Consider the following 25,535-nt stretch of genomic DNA (forward strand, 5'->3'; position numbering starts at 1 on the left):
ACAACAGGTTGTGGAGGTGGTGTGAGACATTTTACAGGATGAATCACAGTTTGTGCAGCTCCTCTCCACCACCAACTCTAGAGGCTACAGAGTTGTTACCAGCATTTGTTGTTTTAAGCCTCCAGAGAAACTGTTCATAAGCTGTGTTAAAGGGCAAAAGAGGACAGTAATAGTGAGTCACTTTGTTTGGTTATTTGGTTCACAGAGGGAGGCGGCGCTTCCTCAATTGCCAGCAGAGGAAGATGCGAGTCAGTGTGTTGGACAAACATCCTCAAATCAACTGGGAGCTCAAAGTCATAGATGTGCCAGTCAGGACCAGAGGCAGCCCAGGCTGGAAACAGATGGGTGGGAGCTTCAGCAGCGATGGGGGCGCTCTTTACAGCCAGGTATATACAGTACATTGAATAAAACAATGAATTTCACCCAATCACTCAAAATGTATGGTATGTACATATTTTTGTCTCTTGGATCTCATGATAATAGGAATTTGAGGGCAGTGTTTCCTTGCATACAAGTTCATAATATAAGTTTGTAGGATTTTTACTGCAGTTGTAATTTGTAACTCTGTTTACGATGCCTGTGAGTAACAATCAGGATTTTGGTTTTCACCAGAGTTCCAGGACAGTAACCTGTCTCCAGCCCTTTCACTGTTGCCTTCAAACTCTGACGTGGAAAACACTGAATATTCTTTATTCCAACAAAGTGACAACGAATTTGCCCCTTTAAGGTAAAAAAAAAAAAATGGATTTAAAGACAAATATTGGTTCTGTGGACATACTTTTCTATAACATGTCATTTCAGAAGTTTCTAAATGTATTTATTACTTTTTTTAAAGGGCGTTTCCTGACATTTCCGTTGCATCAGAGAGATTTCACATTCCACCCCGGGATCGCACCTCTCGGGCCTCTGAGTGTGGTTCACTGTCCCAGCACCCTTTGGCCCAGGCGACCATCCTGTCTGAAGGAGCGAGCAGCTGCTGCTCTCTTTCCCAGCACCGTTTGTCACTAATAAATGAAGGCAGACGAGAGGAAACTGTTCACTCCCCACCGACTACCACCACTGACAGTCAGGGAGTACCATCCAGAGACGATGCCAGTAGCAGAGAGAAGGACTTTGAGACGCTAACTGACCCTCCAGATAAGCTAGTAGGAGAGGCTGCTGAAGACGAGACATTCTTTCTAAATAAGGATATTCCTGCTCAGTATCTTATGAAACTCCTTCAGAAAGATATTGGCATGCCAAGCAGCAGTAGTAGTGCTGTTTCCTCCACCTCAGAGACCTCTGTGAAGGCCGCTTTATCGTATGCCAAAGAATCTAAAAGCACTAAAGTTTGTAAACCAGCCACTGACCAAAGCATGGTTAGAAGAGAAGGTCCTCCGGGTGAAGCTTCTCTTCCCCAGCAGCAGACACGACAACCCGACAAAGATTTATACCCCGAGCAACCAGGAACATTGTCGTCTGAGGTCTGTAACATCACTACGGGGTCCCGTAGCACTCAACCTGATGACAGCAGTGACGTGTTACACAGAGAGCTGCTGTCTGAGGTAGAGAGGAGCAGCAGCCGTGAAGCTGGATCTAAAAACCAACGGCGGGAAAGTCCTACATCACCCGGTCAGTCTTTCACACCATATCCCACAGGGACGTCTGAAGGCAAGCAGAGTGGGACCAGAACAAATTTGGGTGGCCCGCAATCGACAGGAACGTTTTCAGTTTTCAGAGTCGAACAGGGTCACAGAGAGCAAGAGCTCTGCTTCACAGGGAACCAAACAGGGATTGATGGGTCCTACCTGGGTTTCCTTCCACAGTCTCAGTCCACTCCGGGAGTCTTTAAAGCTCCACCCAGATCTAGTGTCAAGGCTAAATTAGGGAAACTCTCTGCCATAGAATCTAATAAAGATAACTCTTATCAGTCAAACACGAGGATCTCTCCACAGCCAGATGTTCCTACGGCTGATGTCCATCCCCCACACAAAGCAAATCAGAGCCAAGAGGAAGCTACCTCGACAAAAGTCCAGTCTCTCCCAAGTCTCAACTATATGCAGAAAGTAGACGCTTGGAGGGCAAATCAGAGTTCAGGCAAGACGTCACTATTTGATAGCTTGGCAATACAAGGAAAGAAAGCTCACGATGCAGTATCGGACCCCCTGAATCACATCCTGAGTCAGCAGGTGAGGAGTTTACAACAGCCGGCTGTTTCAAGTGCTGTCAATCAGAATGTCACACAGAGCTCCTCCACAGCTCCCTCTGGCTGTCCTACAAGAAGAGGGGAGGCGGCGGGCAGTGCTCCAAGTGACAAAGATAACACCGGGTCTGCAACAAGACCCTCTGCCTCACCCTTTGGCAGGTCACAGTCCCAATCCTCTCCTAGCACCATTGTCGTGTCAGTCCAGAAAGATCAGCAGAAAAACAGACCTGCAGAAGAAGAGAGCAGTCAGATTCAGGATGGTGTCCGTCGTCAGCCAAGCGCCACAGGTCAACCTTTGCCTCGCATGAGCCTCGGCCATTTCAGCGATGTGTCAGATTTGATGCTCTCGAGTTCCCAAGATAGTTACAACAGTGGAATTAAATTGGGAACTTCCATCGGAGCGTCTTCTGTCGTCAGCCTGGAGGTGGATAACTACGCGCCGTACTGGAACACGCCACCACCTCTGACCAGACCACGAGAGCTCAACATTGAAGAGCGAATTCCGGTAATTGAAAAACTGAACATCCTGGATAAACAAGCATAGGATCTCATAAAAATATGTTTAAATATCTTTAAGACTGGAAACTTATATAGTTGTAGAATTTGGGTAAAACATACCATAAACATGTAGATTTGTAGACCTGATTCTGATATGTTCTGTATATATTTTTTCTTGCAGTTGTATCTGCGTAACCTGGGTATTAACCAGTCACCCTCAACAATTCTAACTCCATTCGCACCCAGAGGGCCAATCCGAGAGCCGGAATTCTCTCCCACTGATCTCTGTACAACTCAGGGATCAGTTGGAACGCCGACCAAGAGCACCCAAACCTCTGAAGGTACTTTAGCAACAAACAATATGACTTATACTGTATTTGAAGTGGGGCCATACAAATCTGACCAGTAAATGTACTAACTGTTAGTTGTTAAATGTACATTTATTCCCCATATGAAGCAATATGTTTTATTTAAATAAATACGCTCCTATTGTATTTTCAGGTGGCAGTCCCCATAAAGGACAGTTTTCAAGGTCCAGCATTCTGTCAGTGGACTCCAGTGTATCCATACCGTTGAGCCAGGACAGTCTTGGTCCAGGTGTATCTGTCCCGGACTGGACCAGGCGGGCTTCTCCTTCTTCAGATATAGAAGATATTCAGAGTGAACGCAGACTGGCACCCTCCTCCCTGCCTGATGAAGACTCTTATCCTTCCACCCAGCAACAGCACATGAACAGCAGCTTAACCAGCAGCCAGAATACCATCCAGCGTGGAGACAGGTTTGACTCTGACCTCTCGTTAGCTACAGAGGCTAGGTGTGGGGGTAGAGACTTGGAGTCTCCCTTGCAATCAAGCCATAATTTGGAGCAAAATGCTGAACTTTCTATTGTTAGCTCCACGGCCTTGTTGGAGATCCGTAAACTCCTCACTCAGGCGGAGAAGGCGTTATCTCCTGAGGCTTCCTCAGTCACCTCTGCAAGGTCCCGTCTGTTCCCTGATGATGACATCTTCATCTCACTGAGGAAGAAGACCAGCAGGCTCCAGGACTCCTCCTCCTCTGCCACGGAGGACCCCAGACCTCACCCCTCTCTACTGTGGGCCAGATCCTCGTCCGACTCCTTGCTGACCTCAGAGAAACTGAGAGAAGGCTCCATTGGTCAAGAGAGTATGGCTTCATTGGGGCAACCTAATAATTCATCCACACAAGCTCTTGTGACTGCACCAGCAGTAGGTGCGTACAGAAGACCACAGGAGGGCACTGTTGGTAGAGGTTCAGGGCCGTCCGTTGTCCTCTCCCAATCAGCCCGGCGGGCAGAGCCCGAGGGCTGCAGTGCTGCTCCCCCTGACAACACATTCCCACCGCAGCCACCAGTCGTCACGACTCCACCAGTTTTGAGCACACAACAGCTCACATCTACTCCTGCAGACACAGAGGAGGAAGATCAGACTTCTCTGGAAAGTCCTGTACAGAGCAGCCCCTCCTCGCCCACCTTCGTGGACATTGATCAGGGCATGATGAGTGATGGGAGCGGTGAGAGCTCGCTGGCAATCAGAGTGGTCAAGTTGCTGCAGAGTGAATCTCCAGCTACGATGGTGTCCAGTACACCCAGCGTCACCGACCAAGAGGAGAGCAAAGCCAGAGGTAAGAGGATTCACACTTTGTTGACACATTTTTACACTTTAAACATTCAGATAAACGTTTCAAACAAATCATCTGCACAAGCATAACCGTACGCATGTTTCAGAGTGGATTAAGCTGATGATATCAGGACAGCCGTGTGAGACTCTGGAGTTGGACAAAGAAGACAGAACGAGGATTGAAGAGATCAAGAGAGAGCTGCTGTTAAAACACCCCTTAAAGGTAAACCACTGATGAAGAGCTCTTTATCATCTCATAGCAATCAGTCTCATCATTTATAAAGTACTGTACACTAACAATAACTAATGTTCATTTTCTCATGCATTTCCCTTTTAAATCTTTTGAATATTGACAATCTCTGGACAGTACACGTCTCGTGCTAAAGGTAACTTGTGTGGCAGGCATGTTGTGTCAACAGATGCATGTCCGACTTTTGGAAACATTAATTAAAAATGTTTCCAGAGAAACTTTGCCGTGCAAAAGGTTTTTTCTTTTGATGTTTGCAGCTCATGAATGAGTTCACAGGACAACATAAACTAGGACCCTGCTTGGTCTCACAGTTCTTGGTTTTTTCCTCTTCTCCTCTCAGAGTCTGGGGAGCACAGATACAGAGAGCAGTGCAGCGTCCAGTGTTAGAGGCCTCAAGGGGCAGGATCCACCTCAGCAAGCGGAGACACTCGCTCCTCTGGGTGACGCTAACAACCAGCCATCCCAGACGCTGCAGGGCCTCCGCATAGAGCTCTCTGGCTCCAGTGTGCAGCTTCAGAACCCTCTTCGCCTGGATCTAGAGGCTCAGATACGTGAGATCGCAGCCAGAGAAGGGGTAACCCTCGCTAGGACGAACCCTCAGCCTCTCACATCTATCACCATCGCCACCCGCAGGCGCTCCACCTCCCCCTCTCCATCTGCGTCACCCGCGTCTGCCCTCAGTCCAGCGCCAGAGCCGCTCCACCTGGCCGAGCTCTCCACGGGAGCTGTGGAACACCCTAAAGTCAACAGGGTGCTTCACCTTTCCACGGATGAAGAAGATGAGGCGGCCAGGGAGCCGGTCTTTGAACCAAGCAGTAGCCTGACTCCTCTGTCAGCACCAGGGAATCAGAAGAGACAAGACACCGTAGAGGGCCGGTTGGAAGACCCTCCCCCACCCTCACTGGGTTTAGGTAGAGAGGACGTGAACGCTGAAGACGACAACACACAGTCTTTCAGGCGAGATGACGAGTTATCCGTCCAGAGCAGCTGTGTTTCTGGTGTTAGTCATGAAGCTGAACACGCCACAGGTTCATCCACATCTGAACCCGCAGCAGAGACAGGTCACGTCTCACATGTCCATCTCACTCTGTCCCCCAAAGCCACTGATCACAGCTCGGCCACCTCTGTCCACTCCAGTCACGTTGACGCCGTTACAGAGCTGCCGCGTAAAGAATTCGTCCCCCTCAGACACTCGTCTTCTGCCGCCAGCAGCCCGGACGAAGGTGTCGGTTTGTCCAGTCCACTAGAGTCGTACGACACCAGAGAGCCAGTAAGACAGCGGGTGCCCGTAAGAGCCAAAAGGTCCACCTTGTTCAAAACCGCTGTTCCTCAGGGACGGATGAGCTCCACATCTGCACAATGCGTTACACCATGTCACAGAGTGGTTGTGTCACCTTTCACTGCTGAAACACCAGGTAGGCAACTCCAGGTATCTCCAGCTCTCTAGATTTTCTGTGGATGGTAAAGTACAGATTGTATGTTCTTTGTCACCTTTCCTCTTACAGCGGTGCCTGTTCTGTTACCTTATAAACCGCGTGGCAGTGAGGAGCTTTTCTACGTCCCTCAAACTGAAGCTGACGTCTCCTCCACCGACCGTTCTGACACCACCATGGAGAGCTCTCACACAGGTACATGCGTCTCAAATATAGGAGATCACATTGAACATCGGTTGCATTTCCACTCCATTACTGACTAAAAGTCAGTCTGACTGTGTGGAAATCTGAATTTTCAAATCACAGATGATGGATAGGCATTAAAACGTGGGTGTTACGGGTAAAATATGAGGCTAATGTTGTAGAGGAGTTGTGCTCAACTGTGCGAGGGAGTGAATAATGTGTTTGTCATATTTGTTGGCATTGTGTATTGAAGAAAATACATTAGTAATAGTGTTAAGTACAATTAAAAATATATAATAGGTAAGAAAAAGCATGAACCAATGAACCACAAGCTTGTGTCAAATGAAACAAGCTGAAGACAAATTGCTTTTGAGAAATAACCCGACTGATTCTTGCATCTTGCAGCAAACTGAACTCCTATTAAATAGTAAAGAAGGTTAATGAAATTAGTTTATTAAATCCAGAGAATTAAACTGTTAAATGAGGAGGCTGTGCTCTCTTTTCCCCAGTGCCTGTCTGGGGAGCAGCTGGTCTATTGTAACGTACACCAGGCAGAGCATTAATTATTCATGTTCAGGGGCTGAGTGAGACAAAGGCTGAGCAGGGGCCCCTCAGAGAGACGGAGGCAGAGAGGGGACTGCAGACTCCATATCTTTAAACATCTTCTGTTCATTGCTAGCAAAAAAAAGAGGAATAATTTTGGTCACTTTTCCTGCAGCGTTATTCATTCTGTCACCTCAGAAGTGAGGACAGTCTCTCGTTATCGTAGCGACCACGATGTAAAAGGCCACTTTTTGAATTCCGCCCAGGCTCAGACGACGCCGTGCCCCCCCGCTTCAGCAGCGAGGTCCTCGGACACAGAGACGCCGGGCTGGACCGCGGAGTCACCATCAAACACTCGGAGGGCATCTACAGCAAGAGGCTGAAAACAGCCACCGGCAGAATGCACGAGTCGGCACGCAGAGGTGAGCTGAAGACACAGGACGCATACTCATTAAGTGCTATTGTGTTACATGCATCCGTGAAACACACATCATCAAAATAGTAGAAACATTCCAAATGTAAATGTTACTTATGTGTGCTTATGCTTACACAGCTTTGCTTTGTTTTTCTGTATGTTTGTTGGTACAAAAGGCAAAGAATAATACATTTATTATTTAGAAAAGTGAACGTTGTCCTAATTCAATAGTAACACCTGTTATCTCGCTCTCTTAACAGATGGAACCTCACGAACAGCTGGATCTCAAGCTCCAAAACCGTCTTCTCAGGGATCGGTTGCCTTTTCCAGATTGCCTTTATCGAGCAACCAGGAAGCCTCGAAGAGAAACCAGGGGACCAGCCCAGTGCAGGTCCCGAGTTCCGATCCACCAGAGCGAAGCCGTGTGAGATTTCAGCCAGTTCATGTGGACAACGACAAGGCGGGCCAAAGCTCCGTCCCCAAGGCGGGAGGGGAGCGAGACCAGGAGAGGAGGGACCCTCACCTCCCTCACCCCGCTGCCCGGCAGAGCAGCACCACTCTGAACCAGCTGTGGGAGAGGTTCTGTGATCAGTGGAGCATGGAGGAGCCCCAACCAACCAGCGACAGCGAGGCATCACTGCTCGAGCGGCTAGAACGCCTGTCCCGCCTCATTCATCGCACCAGCGATACACACATGTCAGGACTACAAGAAGAAACGCCAGGGAGGAGGGGAGAGGATGTCGGAGCGGTGAAGAGGAGCGCAGGCTGTGAGGCCAGAGGGATGGAGAGGAACATCAGAGGAGGTAGAAAGGTCCACGGTGAACCTCCCGTCCCGCTTCAGGCCTGGACGCAGACGCTTCAGGAGGAAACGTCTCAACCCGCAGACGAGGACGGCCGGGACTCCTTCACCTCCGGCTCCTCCCAGAGTCAGCACCTCTGTCCCGCAGACAGAGACGAGTCGGAGACCTTGTCCACCATCTCCGTGTCCACCGTGGACACGGCGCGGCTGGTCCGAGCCTTCGGCGCCCACCGAGTCCAGCACCTGATACCGAGCTCCAGCCTCAGCAAACTCTACAGCACCATCAACAAGCAGAAAGAAGGGCGGGAGCAGAGGAAAAGACGACACAAAGAGCCACCTCACCTCATCACGCTATCAGAGACCACGGATGAATCCACAGTAAGTAGATCTGTATATAGTCGGACCACCAAAGGAACCTAAACGTCATTTTAAAGTAGAATTGCTGGTTGCATTGCTGCAGAGAGGTGTTTTATTCAAGTGTCGCAGAAACTGAAGCGGCTAAACAGAATTCAGCCATCATTCATTTATTATTTACTCCTGTGTTGTTTCCTGCTGTGGCGTGTGAATATGTGTGTCTGTGAAACAGTTCTATGAAGGAGCACAGAATACAGTTACACATGAATATAGTGGCTTATCATTTGAGATCTAAATGTTTGTCATTTCATTGGCCTTCAGGTTGCTGCTGATTCTACAACATCAGCCAGCACTGACAACCTAGCGTCTCACCGCGGCCCCTCCAGGACTCTGGCAGCCAAGAAGGCTGTTAAACTGGTCAGCCGAGGCGTCCAGGCAGGTCAGTGCAGCAGAAGAAGTCACCAAGAGAGTGTTTGCTAAAGTGACTTGTATATTTCTTGAGTTTTTAGTTTTTTACCAAGAGAAACTCATCACACGGTGCTAATATATTTCTGAAACTCATTAGCCGTAGCATGTTAAGGCTACAAACAACCCATAATGCAACTCTCCATTCTAAAAGAAAGTCTGCTTTTGTGAATGCCTGTTGTGTTTAGTCCTCAACTAACTTTTAAAGTAATTCTTTAAAAGATTCTTCACACCGTTTACCCTCAGGTGACCTGGAGCTCGTCAGCAACGGGACTCGACGCCACACGAGAGATTTTGGAACCACATTCCCTTCGCCCGGTGAAGCCAGAACGTCCTGCCAGATCTCCTCTTCCTCGTCCAGCTTAGAGAGAGGAAGAGGAGGGAAGAGGAGCCCCTCTCAGGGTCAGGGGTCACAAAAACAGAGGAAGAGCAAGAAAAGCCCACCAAAGACCTTCCCTGAAGGTGCGTCAGACTACAGATTTGGTGTCTGTGCTCTCAGCTATTGTAAACTAAATCCTTTTATTGATTTGTCTGGTTTGAATTCCCCTGGTTCCTTTCCAGGTGTTTCATGGTTCATCTCAGCTGAAGACCTGAGGTCAAAGGCGAGGAAGGAGAACCGGCCAGAGGAGAAGGAGGAGGAGGAGACGTCGTGGAGGCCGAGCGCCGCCTGGTTTGAACCGCACAGCAGAATGAATCCATGGAGAGAACCGCTGAGTCCGAGACAAGTCCACGAGGACAGATACGAACACGTGGAACCCGATTTAGACCCAAGACCCAAAACGACGTCCTCGGGTCTGATCCGTATCTCTCTTCAGGTTGGTTTGGGTTTTTTCTTCACAGAACATCGCCTCACAGGCTCTAGTTTAAGCAGAATGTTTATTTGTACATTTAATAAGCGAGAGAGGAAAATGTTGTTTGGCTGTGTAGACAGATCACAGAGAAGCTGGGATTACAACACACACACAGAGGCAGTGTGACTTCATCACTCCACTATGTCTTTACATGGACAACAGCTGTTGCTGCCATATGAATGCTCTATATATTTAAAGGTTCTGTTTGATATTCAAACAATCAAAGTGAAAGAAACATTTTTAGGTATTATTTATTAATCGTTTAACAGTCAAAAACAAACCACTTGTTGCTGGGTTTGTCACTTCTTCATAACTGAACTGAGCTTTCATGTGAAACAACCTAAACTTGTAACTTTGGTCGAAAACTGTTAATGTAGAATAACGTCACTTAAAGGAAGAAGCTGATTGAGAAAAGATAACTTTTCACTGCCTTTAAGATAAACTGATATGTTATATAGGAGTCCCGATATGATTTATATTTTATATGTTTTAAATCTCTTTATTATTGATCCTTCGTTTGTGTTTTTGAGAACATTAATGTTCCTCTTCCATCCTGCAGGAGGCTCTGGCGATGCGTCGTCCAGACTTCATCTCTCAGTCCAGGCTGAGGGTGAGGCGCTTGGCTCTGCAGGTGGAGGAGAGGAAGCTGCAGGAAATGCGTAGCCAAGAGAGAGGCGGACTCCTCTTCGGCCGGCCCGGAGGACCAGGGAGGTTCCAGAAGCCTGCAGGTAACCGCCGACAAAACACCGGGAGGGAAATGTGCCATTTGTAACGTCACAGCTACCGGATACTTCAGCGCTCTATTTCTAGTGTACGGACTCCCTGAAGTGAGGTGTTGCTGATGAACCGCACTGATTACTTCTTCTTTTATCCGTGTGTTAAAGGCACCACTCTGCTCAGGAGGGCTGTTCCCAGAAAAGAGATGATACAGAGATCCAAACTGTAAGGCTTTCATTTCGAAACGTTAAATAATAAAAGATGTATTATTCTAAAGAAAAATAGTACGAATACTTTAGTAGCAATACTTAAGACAATCTAGGGTGATTCATGTACCACATGCATACAAAATATATATAGAAACACGTAGGTAAAATGAAATGGTACATCGTAACAGAGTCTGAAATATTACAATTTGGACTTTGACTGGATTTAACATTGATATTAGTGTTTTAAAATGTTAAAAGTGAGTAATGTAAGATCTGTTTATCCGGGAACTACTGACCTGACATTTCATATACAGCCGTTGTATTGAAGGTTTAGGTATTGTGATCATCGCTGGTTCAGGTGAAAGTACACCTGGTGCTGCAGTACTTTAGTTTAACTCGGATGTTGCAGAATATATTTGTCTCTTTCTAACTTTTTGTCTCGTCGGCAGGATTTATGAGACTCTTCCGGAGGTGCAGCGGCGGAGAGAGGAGCAAAGAAGAAAAGCAGAGTATCTATCCTACCGGCTGAACGCTCAACTCTACAACAAGGTACAACACAAACCGCTGCTCTCGTTCACAAACCCCCCAAAAAAAATCATCCGACACATTTTCCTTCAAAGCCTGTTCCTGTTCTTCTGTCCTCCAGAGAATCACGAACCACGTCCTGAGCAGAAGAAGAGCAGCGTGGCGGTGATCGAACTCACCAGTGAACCTCTTCACTGCAGAATAAATCAGTGACGTGAAAACATTTTTACTCTTTTTTTTTTTTTATAACAAAACTACCTAACTTAAAAAATGCTTTTTATTTATTTGAAATATTATGTAGGAAAGTAGAATTCTACTCATTGGATACATATTTTTTACCTTTTTCTACTTGCAGACCAGTGGAATGTTTTAATCTGTTAAAACTTGAAAATGTGTTTTAATGTAAAAAAATAAACCAGATTCTTTTTCACATTTTGAGTTTTGAATGAAGACGGAGACACGTTGGCTTTAATGTCTTTATTGATCGGTTATTGGTTGTGCAACAGCAGGAAGCCACACGAGGGAAACGGTAAGACGAGTTTGACAAGCTGCTGAATCAGCACATCACAGATAAATAACAATCAATAAATAAATATATTTTCCCCTCTTAAGCTACAGTTATGTAGATGCCCATTAATTTAAATTAATTATAAAATAAAACTTCAAGTTAAGACAATACTGTGTAAACATAGTCTAACAAATCAATAATAAAACAATTAGCATGGATTAATAAACTAAACTTCTTTTTAAAATCAGCCATTGGCAAACGTGGTGAAGAGAAACAAAGATTCTTTGGCAAAGATGTAGTTTTGCTTGGAACAAATGAAACGTAAGGCAGGCGAGCGCTCTGCACCACGAGGCTCTCTGCAGGTTTAAGGCTCGGACGACGTTTGAAAACAGCAACAGGAGTCTCAGCAGAACAAACGGTTGTACACACACACACACACACGTCTGGCTTTTTGTGATTCAGTAACATTACCGATACAACCAGCGTGTCATTTATACCCAGCATGTAAAAGTAGACGCCAACAACTACCTCGAATTTACACCACAAGTGTAATAAATACTAAATAATTCAAACCATACGCTTCTATTGAGTTTTTTTAAATAAAACGTGAAAAAGCCAAATCATTTTGTCCGCGTTTTACACAGTAACTCCCTCGAGGTTAATCAGATGTTCCTTTTGTTCTGTGCTAAACCCTCCACACATTCTGGAGTTTGCTTGCATGTTGCTAAAATCATTTTGTCATTAAAAACATCAGTGAAATAAAGTTACTTGTCCGAGTAGAGCGAATGTGCAGGATTTCGTTCTCTGTGGTTTCATCGGTCACTCGGGACTTTAAATATGTGCAAAAAAAGTCTCTTTCGATCAAACCGCAGTCAAATATCCACGACTTTAAAATGGACAAATCATTTCTACGTCACATGATCCTTCTTTCCCTTTTAGACAGTCAAGTTATACAAATGGAGCACACAACAGTGACACCTGGTTAAAAACACAACACACAGTCATGATCCCTCCAACACTGTGTCGCTTTAACAGAAAAGCAGAAACGTTCTGGACGAACATCAACCACAATGTGAAGGTTCCACACCGGAGTCAAAGAGGAGCTTCATACATATTCTACTCAACGGCAAAACAATCTGTGAATCTGGGCAGCATGCAGCAGCTACAAGTATCTCTACCATAAAACTAAATGTCTTCAATTTACAGTATTCAGGGCTGTAGTTGAGCAACGGCCGTCTAGTCCAAATCTGAAATGCCTGAATGTTGCCATCATTGGGAAGTTTTATATTAATATGCTTTTGTTCCTGATCTTATTTTTTAGAAATTAACAACCGTAGTTGGGCCTACAGTTAGTGATTATAACAATTCATCTTCAGATTATTTTTTTTATTGTTTTGTCAACAAAATGCAACAAAACAATGAAATGTTCCAATTCAACAAAGTCTTGAGTGAGTGGCATCTTCACATTTCTGTTGAGCCCCCAAAGATTTTCAGTCTAGTGTTTATAAAAGACAAAGGAAAGCAGCAAATCCTTAAATTTAGGGGGCCGTTGAGTCATTGAATGAACTACAGCCCTGACCGTCACAGATCAACTTGCGTTTCAAAGAAGATCATTTCCTGCAGGTCGTGATCTCTCCACTAGTGATCTGAAATACCTCCTGGTGTGACTGGTTTGGCCCTGGAGTGGAAACCAGGCCGCCAAGCTGTTGAGTGGTGGTGTTGGTGGTGTGGTGGTGGTGTGTTGGTGCAGCAGGCAGGATCTCAGGTGACGTTTAGGTCCGCAGCAGACTGTGAACTCTCTGCAGCTGAGACTGTGACAGGACGAGGCGATGGACCTGCTCCTGGCCGCGGTTACACGGCACCATGACCCGACCCACCAGCACCGTGTCGCCCTGCTTCTCCTCCTTCGCCTAAACACAAAAGAGTTCAACATGGTGGATCGTGGTAAGATCCTTTTCACTTCTACTCGATAAAAGAAAAACAAGATGAAAGGACGGCAGGTAGGGAGACAGTAGATACTTGATAACATTTGTTGAAACAGGTGCATCTGAAGCTCTTACCTTAACAAACAAGGTTGAAGGGAACGTCGCAAAATCGGACGAGACTCGCGCTCCAGGTTGCTGGTGGACGACGTGCTCAGCTACTTCGTCCTGACCGAGTGGAGAGCAAAGAGGAGGAATGAGGAGGACGTTTGAACTGTTACTGAGTCAGCCTGTGAGGTATTTGAAAGGCGTGCTTACCTTCAGTCTGCCCAGAGTGTCGCTGAGGGACTGTAATCTGGCCGTCTGTTCCAGCAGCTGAGCACCAGGAGTCACTGCAGCACAAACAATAACAAACCTGTTACTCACTCAGGGATTCATATGAATATAGAGACACGTTATAGTGTCCCGTGTTTACACAATCTCATGGTATAGTGTGCAATGAAAGCCACACTATGACTTCTTACTGACGGACTACACAAAGGCATCTTTTTGACATTTCTTATGAAAAACTATACTGTGACTTGTTATAACGTTTTGACGACATGATATAGTCGGAGCTTTTTTGCGAGGCAGAGTATAGTATGTCAAAATAATTCCTAGTATACTATGTCAACACTGTCATATTTTGCCATAAAAAGTACAGTATTTCATGAAAAGTCATAGCATCGTATTGTATAAAACCATTTTCCATACCCGGAGATTTCCCAGTGATGTCCACCACTTTGACGTTGGCGCTCATTTGCAGCAGCGTATCCAGGAGCTGGTCGGTCTTGCGGTAGAGGGCGCTGGAGATCACTTCAGGACGACCTCCGTCTCTGGAAGGAAGTTTGGTCACATGAAGAGGAGGAAGAGAGGCGAGCTGAGCGCGCATCTTCTCAGCCTGCGAGAAGAAAACAGGGGCACAAAAGATCCAGATGTGTAAACAGCAGCAAAACGGATCAAGCAGTGACTGATTTTAAATGTTTAACACTCGTGTTAGAGGACAAAAACTGCAGTCTCAGTCACTTCCTCCAATCAGTATCTGTCAAACTGGATTTCTATGGTTAAAAAAAATATTTTTAAAAACCGGAAATGCAAACTTTATGTTTATTTTTCTCATTCTTGACGAATGTAGGTTGCCGTATTTACAGCCCAATTGGGGCGATATCAATTCAGGGCACAAGACATTAATCTCCAGGTTTGTATGATGAGGTTCATCCTAACCCTCGGTGTGATAACTTTAGGTTGTTTAAGACCGAAAAAATAGATAATTTTGCTTTGCTCTGTGTACAAAACTAGTCTACACGATCTTGGGGACATTTATAAGATGACTACCACAGCCTCCTGATGAAGTAAAGAAGAGTCTGTATAACGAGTGCGATGTTGAGATGGTGGAGCGATGATTCGTACCTTCAGTCTGTTGTTGTCGTTCTTCAGGTGTTTGATGCAGAGTCTCTGAGCATCAATCTGCTGAGTCAGCAGAGGAGAGTCGATCACCTGGACCCCCGAACCGGCACCGGGCATCACGTTGGCTGCTGGAGTGAAAAGAGCAGGTGCACGTTATGAATGGAGCGTGCATTCAGTAAAAAAAAACTCCAGCCACCTTTTGTAATCTGTTTAAATGAAAAACAAATGTCCAACTCTTCATGTGCAAACAAACAGCTGCAACATTTCAATGTTGAATTTTAGCACAGAGGTGGAAAGCGATGTTAATTCATTATTCCGGTCCTCTACATGTCAGAGTTAAACATTTAAAAACAGGATAAATTGTTGCAGAATAAATTACCCAACAGTATAAAAGTCTCGGGTATAATTATCAAATATTACAGCCGACATTTTTAAGAAGATAATGTTTAACTGAACAAGGTGACATCGGAGTATCAAACAGAGTAACTAAATATGTATTAAGACCATGCAAGTAGATGATGTACATGCCAGAGGATGCTGATCGATGCGATGTATTTCATATTGATGGATATATGTGAAACCTTTTCTGTCATAAAGGTTTGATAACGGGGGTTTCTGCAGGTTTAACACGAGACTTTAAAGACCGTTTTAATACCACGATCAAACTGTCCAGTATGAAAGTATGATGGAAAATCAGTAGTGACAATATGGCTTATTTCTGTACTTCCTGGCGGCGTATAACAATAACTTCTAATGATATAATTCAATTAACGCAAACTGGATCTGGACGAGCAGCAGATGTATTGTGGTGACAGTGTTTGCTCTACAGTAGGTCTGATTGTGCGCCACAAAAAAGGATTAAAAACAGACTCCTGTGCACATAACCTACAGTAACAATCACACTTTTAGTTCGCAAGACAAAAACATTTTATAAAAATATACAAATATTTAAGACGCCTGCAAATCAACTTTTCATGACCTGCAGAAACCCTAAATACAACATGGACGTAGTATCTAACAGCCGTCAGACCATGCACAGTTAAAACATTTCATTATTTTTTAAAGAAACATTAGCATGCAGGATCAAAAGCAGATGTCAATACAAGCAGGCGGATACCTTTTTGATCTTCTGCAGAAGGTAACGTAAGAGATTAAGAAGAAAAGGTCATGTAAAGACAAAGGGGAGGGTCAGAATTGATCGATTTTTTTGTCTGTTAAATTATGTTTATTGCTAAAACAACACTGATGTAAGACATGTGTAGTATCGTGGCTCCTTCAGAGTGTTGGTAAATGTACACGTCGTGTAGTTTTCCCGCCTGCTCACCTCCTGCCACGCCCGTGACGATGGAAGCGATTCCTGACGGGCCGGTTCCTCTGAGCCCGTCGATGGTCACCTTCGATTGGCTGTTGATTCGCTGCTTCAGCTCGGCCTTCTCCGACTCCAGCTGGTCGATGTCGGCCTGCAGAGCGTCCATCGTCTCCTCAAACTCCCTGCGGAGAAGAGGACAACATCCCAACAGCTGTAGACATCTGTTACAGAACGTGACTTCCTGTCTGAGTCTGGCAGTCGTCGGTTCTTACTTTTCTTTCTTCTTCAGCAGAGTCTGGGCCTCGTCCAGTCGAGTCTGAATCTTTTCGACGCGTTCGTCTGCGTCTTTGGACGAACTGTCGAGCTTCTTCTCCAGCAGACTGAGACGGACACTCGCCTCGCTCAGCTCCTCTCCCTGAAAACACACACAAACGGGTTTCATGCAATGAACATGTTTACATTTTTCACTGTTGATTAATCTGGAAAAATGTTTTTCTTTGATTGATCGATTTATCATTTGGATGTCAGAGGACTAAAGAGTGTTAGAATATATTCCTGAACGATTAAGTATCAAAATAGTGGCAGATTAGTCGACTTCTTGCCACAGATTTAAAGTGTTTAATAAGAACATCATAACTGACTAATGCTGCAGTCACCATTAACTCTTTTATCATCTATTTATTTTATTTAATTTCTAGTGCTATGTGCCGTTTCGACATTGATGCCGTCACGTTTTGCTCTGTTTATGTTTACATTTGAAGAAAAAATGATCTGCTTCATTCCTACTGTGATCAAATATTTATAATTGGTACATTTGAGCGGTTTATTCAGACCCTGAACAGGTGTGAACATTTATCCTCATTTAAATAAATATACAGATACTTGTATTCTTTAGTGTTTGTTAGGAATGTGAACAAAAAAAACAATTACAGGAGACGAACCTCACGACAAAATATCTTTAATCTGGCAGATTTGATTGTTACCAGAACTCTAAAATGCAAATTTTTTGGAAGTGATTCTATTTTATTTTACACACCCTGGTTCGAAAAATGAATCTAAGCTACATAAAACATGCACCAGAGTCGATGTGTTGTTATTCTCAGTGAGTCTGCTGTATGTTTCAGGTTACCCACCTTGATCTTGAGAGACTTCTTCAGCTCTTTGATGACCGTCTCTCTGTCCTCCAGCTTCATGCCGAGACCTTCGGCGTCGGTGATTTCAGCTCGAAGAGCTGCCGCTCGCAGATCCACGGGTGGAGGGTTCTGATAGATGAACAAGACCACGACGTCAAAACTGGAAAAATCTAATCTCGTGTCAAAACCAAAAACCTGCTGCATTCACGTCGAGGAGAGAAATCAAGACATCTTCAGAGCTGAGCAGCAACGTACAGAGCTTGCTCTTGACACTGAATCACCTTGTTTTGAGGCCTCTCTGAGTCGTATTCTCCCTCCTGCATGGCGGTGGCCATCTTGTTCATGGTCGCGATGACCATGCCACAGGACTGCCGCAGACACTCGTAGGGGTTGGCGCCCTGGGATCCATAAATCTGAAAACGATGCTCGTCAATGATCATTCGGATTTATCTCTGCTGGTCAGGGTTGCCTCGTTTCCAAAGCAGATAAACTGAAGTACTGTGTATTACCTGCTCTCCTGCCTTGAACGCCACATCCTCCAGTTTGACGGCCGACAGCCCTTCCTGTTCACCGAGAGGCGACATCATCTGAGCTCCAGCTGCCGCCACTTCCTGCAACACCGCCACCACCCAGGTCAGGTGTTTCCTGCAGTCTGAGAGGGTGTCGCACACCTGCAGTCCAAAGTTGAGAGCCGCCGGGATGCCCGGCGCGTCGGTTCCCGGCATCCTGCGGCGAATCTTCTTGCAGAACTGTCGGATGTCGCTGCAGGACGTCTCCAGGTCCTTCAGCAGCACGGCGAGGTCGGCCTTCTCCTGACCCGCGTGCAGGAACGCCCGCAGGCGACCAACCTCCACCGCCATGCAGTCCAAGGCACTCTGGGTAAACTGCACGTGGACACAACAGGTAGCTAAATACACAGCCATCATGTTCATAATCTTATTATCTGCAGGTGAGAAATGTGACGCAAACAGACGGATGAAGTGGTCGTATTTCTTATTTCCTCTCAGGCTGTGGGTGATGTTGGTACTCACTCTGATGTGATCAGCCAGCTGCATGGTGCAGTCCTCGTTCTGATCGGCCAGGTGGATGCTGTACAGGTGCTGAGAGAGGAGTCATTGTGTAGATGAGAGTAAGTTCACATACTGGAAAACATCATAAACACATCAACACTGGCACTGTGATGTTCTTACATGAAAGTTTATTTTGAAATACAAATGTGACTGTAGAAGAAAATTTGGTTTTTAATACATTACATCAGTAATGTTACTGCTGAACAGAAGATTTGCAACTAAAATAATAATTAAACAAAAAATAAAACAGTGTGTGTGTGTGTTATGTGTGTGTGTGTGTGTGTGTGTGTGCACCTGATAGTATTTAATGGCCTTAGTAAGCGGCTCCACGTTGACCGTCTCGTCCAGCTGGTCTTTGTGCAGCAGGTCGATGAGGAAATCCAGAGAACGTTCGTGGACGGTCATCTCCGGGTACAGAGAGCCGATCTTCTTATAGACATCCACACTGCACTGATCCAGAGCCCTGACACACACACACACACACACACACACACACACACACACACACACAGATAAAGTTCCACTCTACAAATGTTTGTGTGCAGAATCACACAAACAAACTGCACAGAAGGAGAAGGGTTTCCCCAAAAGAGGAGACTGAGATTGCAATTGCATTTTACAGATTTTGATTAAATGCAAAAGAGACGAACTTGTCAGTCATCTGCCGGTGCTCAGACTCTCTCCCGCTGTGTATATCTTTGCTGTAGGGGAAACTTACTGCTCGTATTTGTGCAGCGTGGCCTGCAGCAGACTCAGCGAGTAGACCAAACCGCCAGCGAAGCTCAGCTGCTCCCCGACGGCTCCCTTCAGCCCGGCTCGATCCACACAGTTCTCGTTCAGGTCAAACTTCTCTTGGGCCTGTTTGCTGATCAGCTCGGCCTGCAGACACAAACAAGGTACATTTGAATATATTTGAAGCCTTCTTTTAAACAATCCAAATCTCAGTGTGACATTTGTTCTTTCCGAATAGATTTGTTCCTTCGGTGAAATCGAGGAGGACTCGCTTCAACAACGCGGTTAAAACAGTAAACCGTGTGTGGCGCTCACCTTGCAGATGAGTCTGGGCATCAGCAGCAGCACCAGGATGCAGTCGTGGTCTCCGCCATGACGAAGGAAGGACTCGGGCATGAAGGAGGTCAGAAGAGAAACCTGCCTGTTGGCCTGACCCACCTCCATCTTCCTCAGCTCCATCTCGATCGCCTAAACACACACACACACACACACACAACATAGAACTAATATATATCACACATTTTAAAATCAGAAAACCAAAAGAAAGCTTTAAAAGAAGGACATTCAGGTTGACACTGAATCACACTAAACGTTATCCCACCACAGGGATCTACTCATCATTCAGACCAAACAGCTCTTATTGACCTTGGCGTAGGCCTTCGTCTCTGCAAACTTAATCTTGAAATCAAACATCTCTGCCGGCGCCTGCTGCTGCAGCTCTGCTGAGGCTTCCTGCTGGCTGGTCAGCTCTCTGTTCACCTCCTGCAGCAAACGCAAAAAGGAGGAAGATCACCAAACAGAAACAACACGTATGAGCTAAACTATACGTGCTGCGTGTTTAGCTGTGTCCGTACCTGCAGATGAGCTGTGAGCTCGCGGTATTTCGTGATGGTCTGCTGGTAATCGGCGACGGTCTCCTGCGCGGCCTCCACGTGTTTCTCGGACTCTCGGATTTTCGCGGTGCCGAGGTCCAACATCTCCCTCAGCTCCAGCTCCGTCTCTCTGGCGTTCTCCTGCAGCTCGTCGTTCATCTCGTTTATAGCTTCCTGAGCGGTGGAGACAACAACACAGGGTCAGTCCCTCACTGGAATCATATATAAACATATATATATATGAACAAATGTGGCCTTCACATTTAGACCATAATTAAAATAGTAACTGAACAAAACCAACCACCAGGGGGCAGCACATACAGTGAATGACTTTGGCTCATATCAATGAGTCAGCAGACTGTTTCACTTTAACGTTCTCTGACCTCCAATAGTCGTATTAATACACACAGAGATGCACCAGACTCTTGTCATTAGTGTTGTATTATTTAAATGAATCTCTCATATTTAAGTCAATTTAAACTCAATGAACTGACGGTTTTCACTCACCAGGTCAGTGACCGTCTCTCTCATCTCCCTGACTTTCTCCTCCAGGTCCAGGTTCCTCTCTGTCAGCATCTCCACCATCTCCTCCGCCCCCAAGGCTGCATCCACCTGAGACAAAGCACCACATCATCATCATCATCGTCATCATCATCATCCTGGCGGCCTGCAGACTGATTTATGTCACTGCAGCAGCTCAGAAGCACTGACCTGTTCTTTGAGCTCGTCGATGGTCTTTTCTGCCACCGTCATCTCCTCCTGCAGCTTCTCCTTCTGGCTCCTCTGAGTGTCCAGCTCCACGTTCTTCTTCTCCATCTGCTTCTGCAACTTCACGTGTTCCTGCTTCTCCGACGACGACAGGTCACGCATCCTGAAACACAGAGACAACAGACCATTGAGACCTGGATGAAGAAGAAGTATCCAAAGAAGTGAGAAAAACAATTCAGGTGATCCATTTTCTAAGTCTGATCTTTTATGACTTAAAGGGATCGTACGGATGTTTTGAAGTGGGGTTGTATGAGGTACGGGGTCAGCAGCAAAACATATTTTAGACACCTAAAGAAATCAACTATTTAGAACATAGAGATGTGGCGCACTTCAGCCTCTTGTGGACAAAATGAGTATTACAAAAACAAACCTTTACATTTTCTTCCACCTGTTTCACAGATGAATTTTCAAATAAACCTAAAAAGAATGAAAGATAATCCCGTTCTTCAGTCATAATCACAGGATTGAAAAACAATTAAGATCAGACTTTTCTCTTTTTCCTCTCAGAGCTTGTTGATCAGATATGAAGATGGTGTAGTTGAGCTTGATGTGTGGAGTAAATGTGTGTTTTTGTTAAGATCTCTCTTAACCTTTCTTATCCCTAATCGTTGTCTTAAATGAAGCAACACACACCTGACCAGTGCTTCCTTCAGCCTCCCATTCTGCTCTTCCAGCTGTTTCACATGGTAACTGGACGCAGCGCCATCCGAACCTGTGAGAAACCCCAAAAAACAAACAACTGAGCTCTACAGCATCCTGTGGTATTTATTAAACTTCTTTTTTTTTTTCTGCAGCGGTTTGAAAAGACCAAGAACGACACTTCATGAGACTTTATGTGGCTGCATGTTATTGCCAAACGAGACAACGACAACCTCTGGGTTGGCTCTGATCACTGTTAGCTGAGACTCAGAGGTCACTGATGAGCGGCTCGACAGCATTTCAACAGTCCGATCACGTTGTGACATCTGAGAATGTGTAGCGCGGATGATAAAACGTGCTTTCACGTCTGCGTCTCAGCCCGACCTTTCTCCTCGATCTCGTGCTTGAGGATCTCCAGGTCCATGGTGAGCTCGTCCACTTTCTCCTTGTGGGAGTCGACCTCCAGCTGCAGAGACTCGGCCCTCTCCTCGGCCATCTCCTTATCCAGCGTGGCCATCTCGATGGCATCCGCCGTGTCCGACATCTCCTCCATGTAATGCTCCTTCGCCTCCAGGGCTTCTTTTGCCTCCTACACACAGATTGTTATGTATAGTTATATGTACACTTGTCCACATAGTCTGAATACAATCTTTAAAACCTGCAAGGAAATGTTTTTCTCTTTATGCATCATTTGTCTTCCCTTCATTGCTCGTTTGTGTCTCTAAATTAAGTAAATTCTTCATTTAAAGGCAGTATTTCTTTAGTGTGGGTTTGTGTATTAGTTGAAATACTGCCTCGTTGAGCTGCAGCTTCTCACCCTCTTGGCCTCTTTGAGTTGTTTCTGCAGCTCGGCCTGCTGCTCCTGCATCTTTGTCTTCCACTCCTGCAGCTGCTCCAGCTGGATCTTGTGCTTCTCCAGCTCCTTCAGCTTGGCCTTGTCCTCCGTCCGCTTCATCTTCAGCGTCTCCAGCTTCTCCTCCAGGTCCTTCACCTGAGCACGCAGCGCCTCCTCCTCCTGTATGCAGGGTGGTGGAGGACGGAGGACGGAGGACGACGTGATGAAATGGAGGACAGATGGGAGAAGATGGAGATATTTCATTAGTAATCACAGAGATAAAAGGGGGCTTCAGTCCATTACTTCAGTTTTTCATTCTTTACTGTTTCTTTAATTGTTCCACTTTCATGGTTTTTCAAGGAGTGGCTCAGGTGTACATTTTTCACTCTAAGGTAACAGCTTTCATCTTTTTATGTATTAGGAAGCTTTAATTTAACTTGCCATGCAGTGACTCCCCCTGTGGAGTGGAGAAAGTCAGCGTTGAGACTTAATATATGCACATTTCACACACACACTACTTAAAAGCAGGAGATCCTAATTTAATCCTGAAATAAAGACATCCAGCCTGTGAATAGAGACGGCGCCATCTCACACGCAGCAGTTAAAGACTGGAAGTCACACCTTCGACAGCTTGTTAAAGTGTTAGTGAGAGAAACAACACTTCAAGATTAGGTGCAAAACAATCTTCACATCACGCCACATCACTGCACCTGTGTTTCCAAAGAGACGTCCTCCTGAGGGGATGAAATACGAATCAGACTATGTTGGCCTTAAAATTAAAACACCAGACGGCAGCTGACTTTTACTAAATGTTCATTTGTGATATTTAACTACAAATTAAAGTACAGTTCCAGCGACTCAACCTGTACACTTAAAATTCATTGGTATGTTTTAGCGTTCAGCAGTTGACTGAAAAGGTTTAAATTCTTACTGAATCTCAGTTGTGATTTGTTTTACTTGTGATCAATCCCAGCCGAACGTTATGGTGTCCAAAATTCACACTAATTCTATACATTATGTACTAAACTATATGTATTAATCAATAAACTCAATCAAACATTACAAATGTGCATCAAAATGTTTTTCCTGAAATGTAAGACCATTTTTATTTTTTAAAAGATATTTTTGGAGCCTTTTGTCACCACACACATTTTATTTTATATTATTTTTTCAGCAGTAAGCAGCTCCTCCATTTCCTTTGTGCTTTGCATTGTGGGAGAATGGTGTGCTTCAAAGGCACGCTCAAAAACAAGCCTATTAAGTATCCATACTGTCTGCTTTGAGTATACTTTATTATTTTATGTACTTATGTATTTTAAGACCAGTTAAAGCCTTGGGCTCTTTCACATTTCTTTTCTTCTTATGACACCGACACAAACTGACAGCTGTGTCAAAAAGAAGTCTGAATATTTAGAGGAGCAGTGGAAAAGCAAATGTCACATCTGATTTACCTCCCACACCTCTGCTCTCTTAAGACGCCTTTGATCTCGTTGGCACGATGTGCATCGTGTTACAACACAACAGTGTCACGCTAACTACGTATAAAATGTGTCATCACATCACCCGTTTCCTATATGTAAAACCTATACAAATCTAAAATTTAAGCACTTACCGCATAGTTTCTCAGTATTTTATAAAATGCACCTTGTCCTAAATTAATCAGCAAGCTGCCTTTTCCCTGTAACTCCTCCCACAGCTTGATGTTTTGAGAGCGGATAACTGACCTTGCTGGGGACGGGGGCCGGAGGGTTTCCTGGGGAGTGGAGGGTGGGGATGACCGGAGCAGCCAGAGGGGTCTGGGCCGGCGTGCTGGGCTCGCTGCTGCTCATCTCCCCGGCGGAGGCGGAGGCCGAGCCGGACGCGGTCCCCTTCCCACCGGCAGGTCGGCTGGGTTGCTACAAAAAAACAAAATGAGACAAAAAACATGACTAAGTGTCTAATGAAGAGATTCTACCGGGTATAAATGAGTGTGATGAGGTTTTAATGGCCGTAGTGGAGGTCCCTCACTGCATGTTTAGCATTCAGCATTCTGGTTTTGAGTCGTATTCGGGACGATAACACTGAACATAAAGTAAAGCCGGCTGTTTCTGTCTCTGTAGCTTTCTGATAATATGTGTGCAAGTGTGTTTTTTCGCTTGTTTCTGTGCAGACTGAGTCACCTCAACAGTTTAGCTTCGGGCTGGATTTAGCTTCTCCACCAGATCACAGATAATGAAAAATAAAAGGCAACAATACAAGACTTTCCTTTTATTCCTGTGTGCTGAACATTATTGACCGTTATAGTTTTAGTTTTTCTGTATGTATGTAACTTGCAAACAAGGCAGGACATGATCAGAAACCTGGATCCAGATGTGATGTTTACATGTGCAGCACATACAAACGGCTCTGGAACTGATTAAAACAACAACAACAAAGGACACAAATGAACAAAGGCAACAGTAACACACCTGCTGCAGCAGAGAAATACTTGATGGAGACAAGAAACGGTAGTTATGCCGTAAATATAAATGTAAAGCAATGTGCAACTAGGGCAACGTTGTTGCTATAAACCAAAATAATGAAAGTAAAATGGATCATTTGTGGTGATGTATAGTCACAGCTGTGATAGAAAAGGGAAGCCCTGCAGACTTTGAGGACTGGGCTCACCTTGGGCCTTCTGGCCGTGGTCTGATGAGGAGAGGAAGGAGAAGAAGAGGAGGAGGAGGAGGAGGAGAGGAGGAAGTGGAAAAAGGTTAAAGGGCAGCAAAGGAGGAGAGGAGGGAAGGGAAGGAAACAAACAGCCAGGGTTAGTGATTCAAGGCAAAGTTCATTTTAAACTGAAAATCACAGACAACAGGACAAGATGGTTGCATGAAACGGACAATAAAAACCTTTGAAAAGCACCACAATGAACCCGTTATCATGTGACATCCCTACAGATCTCTACTCTGTTGTCTTCCCTCTCCTCTCTCGTGTCCTAGCTGGTCTCCAGGGCCTCATCCCCCCCCCCCCCCCGTTACCAAACTCCTCAGAAACAACATGGACACTGAGGCTGGTACGGCCGCTGGGACCTAAATGACCGCTTTGTGTTCTCGCACAGACGAGGTTCACCGGAGCCCAATTCTGTTGCACTCGCGCTGTGATAATAGCTCGTTATCCCGCCGCGTCGCGTGTTTCAGACGAGCTACACAGAGAAATGTCCACACTTTGTTCTCCTCTCACTCCTGAGAGTCCTGCGTTACGTTGTTTTAATGAATC

The 25,535-nt window shown here is 45.4% G+C and overlaps 2 protein-coding genes across 2 annotated transcripts in view; one reads left to right on the plus strand and one right to left on the minus strand.

Moving 5' to 3' along the window:
• Positions 1-242: 242 nt before the first annotated feature.
• On the plus strand, positions 243-11,416 carry alms1 (ALMS1 centrosome and basal body associated protein; the record flags this gene model as incomplete). The annotated part of the gene is made up of 16 exons (XM_079174655.1): positions 243-386; positions 930-2,690; positions 2,865-3,024; positions 3,185-4,324; positions 4,428-4,543; positions 4,911-5,985; positions 6,076-6,198; positions 6,996-7,151; positions 7,405-8,321; positions 8,619-8,736; positions 9,009-9,224; positions 9,324-9,577; positions 10,173-10,341; positions 10,498-10,555; positions 10,989-11,088; positions 11,186-11,416. 16 exons carry the CDS (start codon positions 243-245, stop codon positions 11,231-11,233), a joined length of 6,555 nt encoding a protein of 2,184 aa, XP_079030781.1. The 3' UTR covers positions 11,234-11,416.
• A 147-nt stretch (positions 11,417-11,563) lies between these two features.
• dctn1b (dynactin 1b) overlaps positions 11,564-25,535 on the minus strand; it is a 36,111-nt gene continuing 22,139 nt past the window's right edge. The window contains exons 6-29 of the mRNA XM_079174427.1: positions 24,945-24,965; positions 24,023-24,193; positions 23,009-23,032; positions 22,281-22,478; positions 21,848-22,052; positions 21,458-21,536; positions 20,768-20,927; positions 20,564-20,668; positions 20,039-20,230; positions 19,830-19,946; positions 19,500-19,652; positions 19,171-19,331; positions 18,747-18,915; positions 18,414-18,482; positions 17,892-18,266; positions 17,664-17,795; positions 17,383-17,511; positions 16,522-16,664; positions 16,265-16,431; positions 14,944-15,068; positions 14,248-14,434; positions 13,813-13,886; positions 13,633-13,722; positions 11,564-13,482 (exon numbers count right to left, since the gene is read on the minus strand). Of these exons, the coding sequence (XP_079030553.1) occupies positions 13,345-13,482; positions 13,633-13,722; positions 13,813-13,886; positions 14,248-14,434; positions 14,944-15,068; positions 16,265-16,431; positions 16,522-16,664; positions 17,383-17,511; positions 17,664-17,795; positions 17,892-18,266; positions 18,414-18,482; positions 18,747-18,915; positions 19,171-19,331; positions 19,500-19,652; positions 19,830-19,946; positions 20,039-20,230; positions 20,564-20,668; positions 20,768-20,927; positions 21,458-21,536; positions 21,848-22,052; positions 22,281-22,478; positions 23,009-23,032; positions 24,023-24,193; positions 24,945-24,965 (3,384 nt within the window). The 3' untranslated portion in view covers positions 11,564-13,344. The remainder of the gene's footprint in view (positions 13,483-13,632; positions 13,723-13,812; positions 13,887-14,247; positions 14,435-14,943; positions 15,069-16,264; positions 16,432-16,521; positions 16,665-17,382; positions 17,512-17,663; positions 17,796-17,891; positions 18,267-18,413; positions 18,483-18,746; positions 18,916-19,170; positions 19,332-19,499; positions 19,653-19,829; positions 19,947-20,038; positions 20,231-20,563; positions 20,669-20,767; positions 20,928-21,457; positions 21,537-21,847; positions 22,053-22,280; positions 22,479-23,008; positions 23,033-24,022; positions 24,194-24,944; positions 24,966-25,535) is intronic.

This window comes from Pholis gunnellus (genome assembly GCF_910591455.1).
Source record: "Pholis gunnellus genome assembly, chromosome: 15".
Lineage (NCBI taxonomy): Eukaryota > Metazoa > Chordata > Actinopteri > Perciformes > Pholidae > Pholis > Pholis gunnellus.